The sequence below is a fragment of the Schistocerca serialis genome, chromosome 2, assembly GCF_023864345.2.
Source record: "Schistocerca serialis cubense isolate TAMUIC-IGC-003099 chromosome 2, iqSchSeri2.2, whole genome shotgun sequence".
In the NCBI taxonomy this organism is placed as follows: Eukaryota; Metazoa; Arthropoda; class Insecta; order Orthoptera; family Acrididae; genus Schistocerca; species Schistocerca serialis.
The window spans coordinates 96,310,078-96,322,680 of NC_064639.1; the positions used below are offsets into that span (position 1 = coordinate 96,310,078).

General features: G+C 39.7%; 1 protein-coding gene across 1 annotated transcript in view; it reads right to left on the reverse strand.

The window, feature by feature from the left end:
* Positions 1 to 12,603, reverse strand: part of LOC126456776 (MFS-type transporter SLC18B1-like) — a 312,767-nt gene that overhangs the window by 115,857 nt on the left and 184,307 nt on the right. The window contains exon 6 of the mRNA XM_050092546.1: positions 4,045 to 4,135. Within this exon, the coding sequence (XP_049948503.1) occupies positions 4,045 to 4,135 (91 nt within the window). The remainder of the gene's footprint in view (positions 1 to 4,044; positions 4,136 to 12,603) is intronic.

A 12,603-nucleotide genomic window follows, 5' to 3' on the forward strand; every position in this document is an offset into this window, starting at 1 on the left:
TTTGAGTAACTAACACATTATTCTTTATTATAGTTTCTTCTTCTCATAAGTCATTCCATTCATCATTTAATTTTCATGTTCCAATGTTGTAAACTGACTGCACACCACTAGCTGCTTATGGCCTTACAGATTTCATTCCAGAAACTAGCAAGAGTTTCCTGTATTCTCATTGGTTAATTGATTTTTACTTATTTATTTGCCCATTCTCGTCTTCCATTCTTAGTATTCTTCATTGCTCATGCCATGCCTTTCTTCTCTTTCAGTTATCTTCTGCACTGCTGCATTCACAATCCCATGCCCACTGATTATTATCTGTTTCTCTTTGGTAGTGCAGACTGCTGCCTGTGCCTGTCAAAAACCTTGTTTTGCATGTCTGGCTGTTCCTTTATGCTTCTTTGCCGCATTAGTAGTATTCTTTCTTGTTGCATCACTTATATACCCTTGCCTATTAGGTGGCCACGTACTTCACATTCAGTCTTGCTCCACTGTCACTGTTACCATGCCTGTTTGATGACTGCATACTTTGCATATGAGTCCCTACACCAACAAGTGCACTATATTTCATTTGTCATGCTGCATGTCCAGAAATTGATTTCTTTTGAGTTCTCTTTCCAATAATGCACTCTCTTTCACGTGGAACTTCTTAAATTTGTAGCTTTGTATGAAATCCACTTGAGGGTTGTTTCTAACAGTTATTGCAGTTTGTCTGCTAACTAAATCTCCTTCCAGACAAAATTAATGACTCACTGCTTGTTCTATGAGTTTTCCACCACTTATTGTATGGTGTCTGTTTTCTGTTCTACCTGCAATACACATAATGTGACATGCTTTTGCTTCTGTGTGTTTTCCTGTACCTGTGCTTTTACACTGTGTACACTCTTCAGTATTGCTTCACGGTGTTTTTCTGTGATTTCCTGCATTTTGTTTTGTGTTCCCCTAACTGTTTCTCTTCTTGTACCAATTTTATTTCCTCATCTACTCCTCACAAATACTTGTCAGAAATATTATGCAAAACATGCAACTATAGTCTTTATCATATCCAGCTTTGTCACACACTGTTTTGACACTATTATAGCCTGCTGCAGCAATTATAATATTTTCATAACACAGCAATTCTAATTACTCACTACAATGATTCTAATTACTCACCTATAGCACTTGCAACATTAAAATTTGTCATTTTCTGCTAATGGTGGATGCTGTGTGCTGTGATATTGCATTTGCTCATTCAGTGTGTGTTCATAATGCAATCCAGCCTCTTTTTCTTCCTTCATTCTTCCCTTGCTGCACCTACAGTCATTTTCAGTTATGTTTTTCATGTGCAGTAATCCAAGTTTCAGGTTTGATTTTCTTGCAGCCATTGCATCCAAATACTGAAGCACTTCTGCGCTGTCCAAGGGAGTTCACTGTAAATGCTCCTCCACAGTGGTTGTGTCAGAAGATTTGGCAGTTCAGTTCTGTCACAGAAAGACATTTTTAAGGCCTGAAGCCAGTTTTAAATTAATGTTGATTCTTGAGTACTGGCTTCTTTACTTTACTGTCATATAGGTCTGGCCTGAAACTTTTATCTTGATGCCATTAACAGATAGATTTATTCCCAAGGTACACGTATGATGTTAATAAAAGTTTCAAATCATGTACCTCAGTGACATGTGTCCTATCGAGCTATTACTCCCATTACTCCACGTAACTAAGCCAGTAACACACAAAAATGATAAGAAACACCAATCAAAATCAGAACAGTTTTTCTCTATACAGTGTTTTATTACAGTTTAAGTCATAGAAAAGTCTCTCTTATGTCTTAAGTTTGTTTACAGTACATCAACATTCACAAGATTCCATAACTTCACTTAAGTTAGGCACTGCTTTTTTGATGCAGTCCGGTCACTGAAAATATTTATATGTTGTCTCATTTCATACAAAACAAACACGAATTAGCCATCATTAATGCCCACAACTATATTCTACAGCTGACTGGGTACCCTTACAAAGAAGTCGACCAAAAGCATACAAAACTCTGCATCATGAATGTGATGTTGCAATCACTCACATTTATGACTTTTTCAGGTAAACGAAACTTGGCAAAATGAGGTTTTCAGCAGGGTACTGAGACATGGTAAAATTAGTTGTTTTGAAGAGCACGTCCGCAGTTCATAGTGTAAAGCAGTCACCCTCCGTTTCTGGTGGTGGTGCCACTGTGGCAATCGCAGCTTTGGTGTCTCCCTCTGGTGTGAAAGGGGAAAGGTAGCCTGTTGACGCGCATTTAAGAGGCACTATGAGCTCGGCAGTTTGTCAGTCTGAGTCGGTGCAGTCGAGGCGAGTTCAGTTGGTCAGCCAGGTCAGTGTGGGGCAGTCAGAGTGTGTCTGTCGTCCGGAGTGCTAGTATGCGTTAGGCCGCCAGTCTGCTCGAGTTTGTTCAGGCAATGGTCATTGGCGGTTGGATCGATCAGCTGGTCAGTCGCGCACTGAGACACAAGATAACTTGTCCGTCTTGACCATCGGCACATGTGAGGTCGCCATGTCAGTCCAGTGGGGTGCGCTGTATAGCGAGGAGTAGTGGCTTTGCAGCCGACACGAGAGCAACAGGAGTCAACCCACGACGTGAGTCTGGCCGGCGCAAGCTGCAATGCCGTGAGATGGGAGATCGGCGCACCTTCCTGCGTCTGTTGAAGCAACTGGAAGCGGACGGTTCAGGAGAGCGTTTTGGGGGTGCTACGCCAGGTATTCGCCAGAAATCGCAGTTTATTATTTACCTGTTAAATTCTACTTGTTTTCTTGGTCAGTATCTCGTCCCCAGCTTGCTCGTCTGTTTCTCGTCCGCATTTATTAGGCAGTTAGTGAGTGTCTGTCTGTCTGTCGGTCTGCCGTACATTAATAGCTGCCTCTGTCATGTTTGTCGGATTTGGTATTAACAAATTTATTGCTTAAGGTGTAAAGGCCAAATTCCTGACATATGTTTTTATCTTGCCTATCATCTTGATAGGCGGTATATGTGTAATGTAGAGCATGTTTGTACATTTTATGTAAGACTGCATTTCATGGGTTTTTATTTAAATGGTCATTTTAGTATATAAAGTTGCCACCCTTTCACCGTAAGAGTTTTCCTTTAAAAACAAGCTGCACTTTCAGTGGCAAGTAATTTTTTTTTTTATGTGAGTGTTTTGTACCATTTCCATCCCTCCTACAGGGTGCATAGTTTATGTGTTTGTGTGAGTTGTTAAAATTTTTAGTTTAAAGTAATCTGGTGTGTTGCAGATTTGCACCAATGTAGTCTTTCAGATGTTGTTGTGAGCAGTCATGACTACGGCCAAGTTAAAAGTGAGCGGCAAGCTTCTCAGCCCGAAAGCTCATACTGTCAAAAAAAAAGTTATTTCTGTCTCTGAATAAATTGTAACTTGATATTTAGAGGGTGCTTTCTGATTATAATTTTTAAATTAGTTTTTTTTTAAATAGAAAGGGTTTTAAGAATAAAATTTCCATTTGTTGAAATTTAATTTGTTTTCATCAGTTACCCACTGGCAACTACTTCCGCGATCACATAGTGTGATTAAATGTGTTAATGTTCTTGATGAATCGTTAGTAAATGAAGTAAATTCTTTAAGAAAAGATTTTGAAAGTAAATCCATGGTTCAGGTACAACTGCATTGCCTAGGTTATTTTTATCTTCAAGTACAAAGAGCTTAATTAATTTTATGTTAGGCCTGGTGGTCTAGGAGGTCGTGGTATCGAATCCCAGTTGGACCATGGAAATTTTCAGTCTGTCATTAAGCTAGCCTTCACCTCTCAACAACATGAGGAGTCCCCAGGAATGACACATGGCTTGGATTCCACATTAAACTGTAAGTCCCCACTCCCTAGTTGGATTTGTCTTAAAATTGAAATAATATAAAATTAAATTTGCTAAATACATTTTCAAATTAAACCATTTTGGTACATATTAAAACGTCCTAATAAAATTATACTTGAATTGATTGTTGATGGCCTGATAATCATGCTTCATAATCAATGTAAAAATAATCACAAATTTTGTATTTTGCAACTTACCACCAGTTGAAGGAAGCAGGCAAAAGTTTATTGGAACTGTAGCAACCATAAGGATTCCCAGGGAGTAAAAAGGCAGTTCAAATCCTCCGATCTGAAAGAGGAATTTTGCAGATAAACAGGCAGAACAGGATAATAAAATTGCAATATGTTGTACATTGCAATACTGTGACCATACACAGTGGCATGACCACTGAGGAGCTTTGAATTCACATATTTAAAACATGTTTCCATAAGTTCCAAGAACCTCACACCAATCAATCATTCATGATTCATTCATCATGTTCCATAGCTCCCATCAAGAAGGAAAACTTTCACAGACATGGAATGAGACAAAGTCTTCTTCTTCTTCTTCTTCTTCTTCTTCCCAGCACCTTTCCATTGGAGTGGGGGTCTGCTTTCTGGGTCAATGCATACCTTTTTTTAAGGTCAAACACATCCTGTGGATTCAGGATCCTTGGTATTCAATCTGTGTTTATAGTCAAGGTACACATCAACATAACAGAAAATCAAACAATGGGAAGTCCAAGATAGAATAACAACAACATTAAAAGAATGAAAAAAGTCCTTCTTCAGAAATAGAAAACACACATGCATGCTTTGACACAAGCACAAATCACACACGAATGGCCACTTCCCACTGTCTCCGGATGCTGAGGCCTGACTGCACCCCAAGAGAATATCTGTATGGAAGAAGAACTTTTTTGGGGAAAGGCTTGAACATTTCACAGTCTTTTTCATTGTGCCTGTCTGTGACTCAAGGCATAACCCAAAGAGGTGAGCAGCTATCTATCCTTTTCATATTGTTGTTAACATACACTGATCAACAACATTATGACCACTTACCAAACAGCTGGTATGTCCACCTTTGGCATGGATAACAGCAACAATGCATCATAGCATGTAAGTAATGAGGTCTTGGTAGGATGCTGGAGGGAGATGGCACCACAGCTGCACACACAAGTCACTTAATTCCTTGACATTCCAGAGAACGTGGTGATGAGCTCTGATACCACATTCAATCACATCCCAGATGTGTTTGATTATGTTCAGATCTGGCGAGTTGAGGGGCCAGCACATCAAGCAGAACTCACCACATTGTTCCTCAAAACACTCCATTACATTCCTGACCTTGTGATATGGTGCATTATCTTGTTGAAAAATTCCATTGCCATTGGGAAACATGATCGTCATGAAGCAGTGTATGTTGTCAGCAAACAATGTACCATATTCCTTGGCTGTCATGGGGCATTGTACGAACTCTACTGGACCCATGGACACCCATGTGAATGTTCTCAAGAGCATAATGCAACTGCTGCCAGTTTGTCTCCATCCCGCAGTATAGGTGTCAAGGAGTTGTTCCCCTGGAAGACAATGGTTTTGGGTATGATGAAGAAGGTATTGGAATTCATCAAACCATGCAATGCTCTGCCACTGTGCCAATGTACAGTGGCGATGGTCACATGCCCATTTCAGTAGTAGTTACTGATGTTGTGGTGTTACCAATGGCACATGCATGGGTCATTAGCTGCAGAGGCCAATGGTTAGGAGCATTCAGTGCACTGTGTGTTCATTCATACTTGTACTTTACACAGCATTAAAGTCTGATGTTAATTCTGCCACAGTTCGCCACCTGTCCTGTTTCATCAGTCTGCCCAGCCTACAACGTCCGGCGTCTGTAATGAGTGGTGGCTGCCCAACCCCCATGATATCTACATCTCTATCATATTTGGCAAGCCACTTAATGGTGGCTGTTCCACTCGCAAATAGTGTGTGGGAAGAATGACTGTCGATAAGCCCCTATATTGGCTCTAATTTCTCGAATTCTCTCCTCGTGGTCATTACATGAGACGTATGTGGGTAGAAGTGATATGTTGTCTGACTCTTCCCGGCAAGTGCTCTCTCAAAATTTGAATAGTAAATCTCTCCATGATATACAATGCTTTTCTTGTAATGTCTGCCAATGGAGTTTGTTGAGCATCTCCATAATGTTCTTGCACCAGCTAAATGATCTGGTGACAATACACCCCACTCTTCGTTGGCCCTTCTCTATCTCCTCTATCAGTCCTACCTGGTAGGGACTTCAGATAGATGAACAGTACAAGAAACGGGCAAACGAGTGTCTTAGAAGCTACTTTCTTCATGGTCACTTTACACTTCCTTAATATTCTTCCTATGAATCTGAGTTGGCACCTGCTTTCCCCACTAATTGTTTTAAACGGTCATTCCACTTAAGGTTGCTCAGGATAGTTACTCCTAGATATTTCACAGTAGATACAGTTTCCAGGGGTTTGTCATCAACAGTGTAACTATACTGCAGTAGCTTTTTCTTCCTATCTATGCCCAATATGTTACTAGATAGGTTGAGGAGGGTGAAGGGTGGTGGGGAATGGGAACTGGCAGTTGGCAAGAAGGCAGCTAGAAAGAGGAGGTATTCAGACAGTTTTACCTTGCCTACATGCTATAGATATGACTAACTGTCAGAGTTGAGTGGAGAGGAGCCTCATGTAGCTGTAGATGTAGGGAACATGCAGCAGTCTTCAGCAACCAGGAGGCCTAGGTTAGTTGCAAAGTCTAGCAGAAAGAAAAAGGTTCTGCTGCTAGGTAGTTCCCATGGTAGAGGTGTGGGCCAGCAGTTGCAGGAAGTGTTGGGGAGTGAGTTCCAGGTCACCAGCATTGTGAACCCTAGTGCAGGGTTGGCTCAGGTGACTGACAGCATAGGGGAGTTATGTAAGAATTTTACAAAGGAGGATCAGGTAGTGATAGTGGATGGAGCAAGGAACAGTCTTGACAGGGACGGGGAATATGATGTAGGTGGTGACCTGGTTAAGATAGCTACTCAAACTGGTGGCACTAATGTGCATTTCGTGCAACTGTTTCAGCATCATGATCAGCCTCACCTTAATGCGGCTGTTAGGTGCGTTAACGTGGGGCTGGGGAGGGCACTGTGGCAGAGGGCATGGGTCACTTCTCAGTGGTCCCAGTTGGGTCTATCAGTAGATCAGGTTTCACAAGGCATGTCCTGCACCTCAATAGGTATGGGAAGGGGAGGCTGGCTACACTTGTAGGTGACAGTGTAGTGGTGGTAGTGATGGTGGTGGTGGTGGTGGTGGTGGTGTCACTCATGGAAAAATTCCTGTAGTAATTGGTGTTAGAGCTGCACCTTTTTTAGACTGAAGTCAGCCAATAGGTACACCTGCTTAAAGGAAGTCCCTTTAACTAAGGGCTCATCTTCTGAGGATGTAATGTTTCCAAGTAGAGAAGGAATAAGCATATTTCATCAAAATATAAGAGATATTAGAGATAAAGTTAGTGAACTGGTTATAGATGTTGACTCTGAAATTATTGGTATATCAGAGCACCACTTAAATAATTTCACAATTCAGAAGCTTCCTTTACCAAGCTACAGAATAGCTGGCTGTTTCTCAAGGAGTTCCTTGCAGGGTGGGGGAATGGCTATGTATGTAAAAAACAGTATTCCATCTGAGTCCATAGACGTATCACGACACTGCACTGAACAGATATTTGAATGTTGTGCAACGGTAGTTGAATTTAGTGAAACTAAACTTCTAATTTTTGTTGTTAATGTGTCCCCTAACTCCGACTTCAGAGCATTTTTGCTCAAGCTAGAGAGGGTTCTTAATTCACTTTGTAGGAAGTACCAGAGACTAGTAATATGTGGTGACTTCAACATAAATTTTGTATATGATGGTGCAAGAAAAAGATGTTGGTAGATCTCCTAAATTCATATGATCTGATGCAGACTGTGTTTTTTCGAACTAGGGTGCAGGGGAACAGTAGCACAGCCATAGACAATATTTTTATTCATTCTTCATTACTAGATGGGCATTCTGTTAGTAAAAACATGAATGGACTTTCAGACCATGATGCACAAATTTTAACACTAATAGGCTTTTGTGCACAACCCAATGTAATACTTAATTAAAAGCTATGTAGGAAAGTTAATCCAACAGCAATAGAGAGTTTTATAAACCTTGTCAAGGAACAAGAGTGGCAGGATGTTTATAGTGCCAATAACATAGATGGTAAATACGATGCTTTCCTTAACACATTTCTCATGCTCTTTGAGAGTTGCTTTCCATTAGAACATTCTAAATGGCGTACTAGCAGTAATGGGCAGCCTTGGTGGCTGACTAGTGGGATAAGGATATCATCTAGAACAAAGCGGGAATTATATCAAAATGTTAGAAGTAGTCACAATCAAGCTACAGTAGCCCATTACAAACAGTATTGTAAGGTGCTTAAAAGTGTTATTAGAAAGGCAAAGGGTATGCGGTACGCAAATAGAATAGCTAATTCACAGGATAAAATTAAAACCATATGGTCAGTTGTGAAGCAAATGTCTGGTGAGCAGCACAAGGTGGACGATATAAAGTCAGTTCACAATAAAAATATTTCTGTTAATGATAAATCAGATGTATCCACAGTATAACAATCGTTTTCTGAGCATTGCTGGTGAATTAAATAAAAATTTTGTTTCTACAGGAAATCATATAACTTTCTTGGCAAGTGCCTTTCCGAGATTGATGCCTGAAATACTCCTCTGTGATACAGATAAGAGGGAGATTGAATCAATAATTGAATCATTGAAGACTAAGGACTCTCATGGTTATGATGGAGTGACTAGCAGAATATTAAAGTACTGTACTGCACATGTTAGCCCTGTATTTAGCCATATTTGTAATTTTTCGTTTAGGAATGGTCAGTTTCCTGAGCGATTGTAGTACTCAGTAGTAAAGCCCCTTTATAAAAAGGGACAAAGGGATAATGTAGATAATTTTAGACATATTTCTATGCCATCAGTGTTTGGTAAAGTTATTGAAAAGGCTGTGTATGTAAGGATAATTGATCATTTCATATCACACGATTTGCTATCAAATGTACAGTTCGGCTTTAGAAGTCATTTAACAACTGAAAATGCTATATTCTCTTTGCTCTGTGAGGTACTGAAAGGGCTAAACAATAGGTTTCGAATGCTTAGCATATTTTTTGATCTAACTAAGGCATCTGACTGTATTGATAAAAAATATTGCTCCAGAAGTTGGACCATTAAGGAATACAGGAAGTAGCTCACAACTGGTTCACCTTTTACTTTGGGAACAGGCAGCAAAAGGTCATTACTCACAATGCTGATAATGGCTGTGATGTTGGGTCTGAGTGGGGTACTGTCAAGGGGGGGAGGTGCCTCAGGGATCAGTGTTGGGGCTGATGACACTAGCTTGGTAGTAAAGGATGTTGTGTGCAACACTGGCTCTGTTTCAAATAGTGCAGCACATGACCTAAGTTCATGGCTTGTGGAAAATAAACTAATGCTAAATCACAGTAAGACTCAGTTTTTACAGTTTCTAACACACAATTCAACAAAACCTGATGTTTTAATTTCACAGAACGGGCATATGATTAGTGAAACTGAACAGTTCAAATTTCTAGGTGTTCAGATAGATAGTAAGCTGTCGTGGAAAGCCCACAATCAGGATCTTATTCAAAGACTTAATATTGCCATTTTTACTATTCAAATGGTATCACAAGTGAGTGATCATTCGACATGAAAATTAGTCTACTTTGCTTATTTTCACTCACTTATGTCGTATGGTATTATATTGTGGGGTAACTCTACCCATTGTAAAAGTATATTTTTGGCTCAGAAAAGGTCAGTTCAGGCAATAAGTGGTGTGAGTTCATGAACATCTTGTCGACCTCTGTTCACGAGTCTGGGTATTTTGACATTGGCCTCTTAATATGTATATTCCGTATTGTTGTTTCTCGTAACCAATATTAGTTTATTACCAAGAATAAGCAGCTTTCACTCAGTTAATACTCGGCAGAAGTCAACCTGCATTTGGATCGGACTTCCTTAACTCTTGTACAAAAAAGTGTGCAGTATACTGTTGCATCCATTTTCAATAAGCTGCCACTTGAATTCAAAAATCTTAGCAGTAATCCATGCACTTTCAAATCGAAACTGAAGAGTTTCCTCATGTGTCACTCCTTCTATTCTGTCAAGGAGTTCCTTATTGTATTGCTGATAGGATTTACTTAAACTTATGGATTGACTTTTTTCAGGTTCATGAACATTTATTTTTATCTGTTCTTACTTTTATGTTGTAATTTCATGCACTGACACATTCCATGACCTTGGAGATTTGCTCCTCAATTTGGTCCTACAGAACTTGGTGTGTAAATAAAAAAAAAAATAAAAATTTATTTACATGCAGGGTCAACTGCCAAAGCCTGCACCATTTATCAGTTCTCTAGAGGTCATTCTGCAAACTATTACTATCTTCTTGCATTGCCACTTTGTTATAGACTATCGAATCATCTGTGAACAGCCTTAAAGAGCATCTGACGCTTCCTACTAGAACATTTATATAAACGGTAACTGTCCTATCACAATTCCTTGGGGTAGTCCAGAAATTACCTTTACATCTGCTGATGTTGTTCCATTAAGAGCAATGTGGTGAGTTCTATCTGCAAGCAAGTCTTGAATCTGGCTGTAACTCTGCTAACCACTTAGTCTACACAGTAAAATACACAGGTGTCATTTACTTCTTTACAGGAGCACACAGAGAAAAATTAAGTTACTGTTTATCAGACAACTGCTGCTGCGGCTACTGATGTTCTTGCATCTGATCGGCTCAGCATCTGCCAGTACACACTGGACGTGGTTGACCACGTGTTGAAGACACTCACCACAGCACTCCTCAAACACCTGACATGTCTTGCAGTTTCAAAAATGCTTGTGCTGAGCCTCTGGGCCATCACAATCTGATCTCAGCCAAACTGAGTTACTTCGCTTGTCTTCCCCATTCTACAGATGGGCAGCATGCTCTCTGATACTACATGCACTGTGCTTGTGTCTGACTAGCAGCCATTCACCACCAGGTGATACTCCTATCGCCCAGATGGGTTTATTTCGATAGTAGGTAGGTGGTCATAATGTTCTGACTGATCAGTGTATCACAAAGACATCATAGAAACTTATCTTGTATACTGTATTAACAATAAACTATCACTGTATTGTTTAATGCTAGTCACACTTTTGCCATCTAAAATTAATCGAGTAAATTAGAAAAAAAGTAGCTGGGTTTAAAGAAGCTCCTATTAGTGGCTTCATATTTACTTTCGAATATCTTAACATCAGTGTTCATAACTCTCTTCTGTACACATTTCAAAAGGCCAAATCTCCATGAATATTATTTCTGTGCCTTGTATTGTGACTGTATACATCACAGTTCACTTGAAACAGGTTTTTATTATCAGCAACAAAAAAATATTTAAGGAGTAAATGTATTGGGAAATCAGTGTAAGAATCCCAAGGTCCTTCGAAATGCTTTTGCAAGATATATGGTTACATACTTCACACAATATTCTTAGTGTTCACTTCCACTGAATAAACATTTTATTTACTTTAGGTGCACTGATGTCAAAGATAATTCCATAAGATAACAGGATCTAAAAATATGCAGAATGAACCAACACATTTAGCATAGGTCAACACAATGAGAGATGCCTGCAAGGGGGTAACACAGTTAACTTAGATTTTTGATAGGTTTATTCATGTGTGGATTTCATGTAATTTTACACACTGTGCTTCACTCAGTTTGTGGCCACCCATGTCTACCTCCGGTGGAGAAAAGCCATTGTCACTTGTTCAAAACAGCATAATATGGGCCTTTGTGAGACTCCATAAATATTTCATTCCAGTTCAGCAACTAATTTGACATTCCATATTCTTCTTGGGCACCGCCTTGTACTACAGTATCTCAGAATATGTCTTTGCTTTTGTTTGGCAAAGGAGTGCATTCTATCAGAAGGTTAGCAACCACACAACAGACTGGCTGAAATCTATGTCCTCTCTCTCTCTTGGTACCATTGTAGAAATGTAACCTATTAGACTGTTGTCCACAGCGAACAGTTCCTAAAACAGCGGTGGCCTGAGACTTCACTGTTAATTTTTACTATTTTCTTTTCAATGTATGTATTATTAATTATTTCAGTGTTATCATAATTGATTTCAGACTACTTTCAAGCTTGTCCTATTAAGCTTTACATACACTTCATATACCCTGAAAAACCAACAGAAAATTATCATCAGCAAAATGAAGGTGGATCAGAGGTTGGACAAAAATATGGAAACACCATGAGAAACGCACACTTGCACTTGAATGCAGTTGTTCCCCAAGCTTGCAGGTTGTGCTGCTGTGTTTGACCATGAACGCCCTCTGTGCAATGTCCAGTGTCAGTCGTGGCCAGAACAGTGCTCTGTGTAGCTGTGAGTGCATTATGTCAGAGCAAGTGAATTTGAATATGGGTAGATTCTTGGTGCTCATATGATGAATGCTTCCATAAACAAGGTAGCCAAAGTGTCGGGTATTTTATGAGACATGTAACAGAGATTTATACCACATACAGGAAAACTGGAAGTATGTCACCTGCTAAGTCATGATGTGGAAAAAACTGTGATGGGTGATCATCAATCACTGGAGAGTACTGTGAGTAAAGATAAGAGGACAACAGCTGTAAAAGTCACTGCAGAACTGA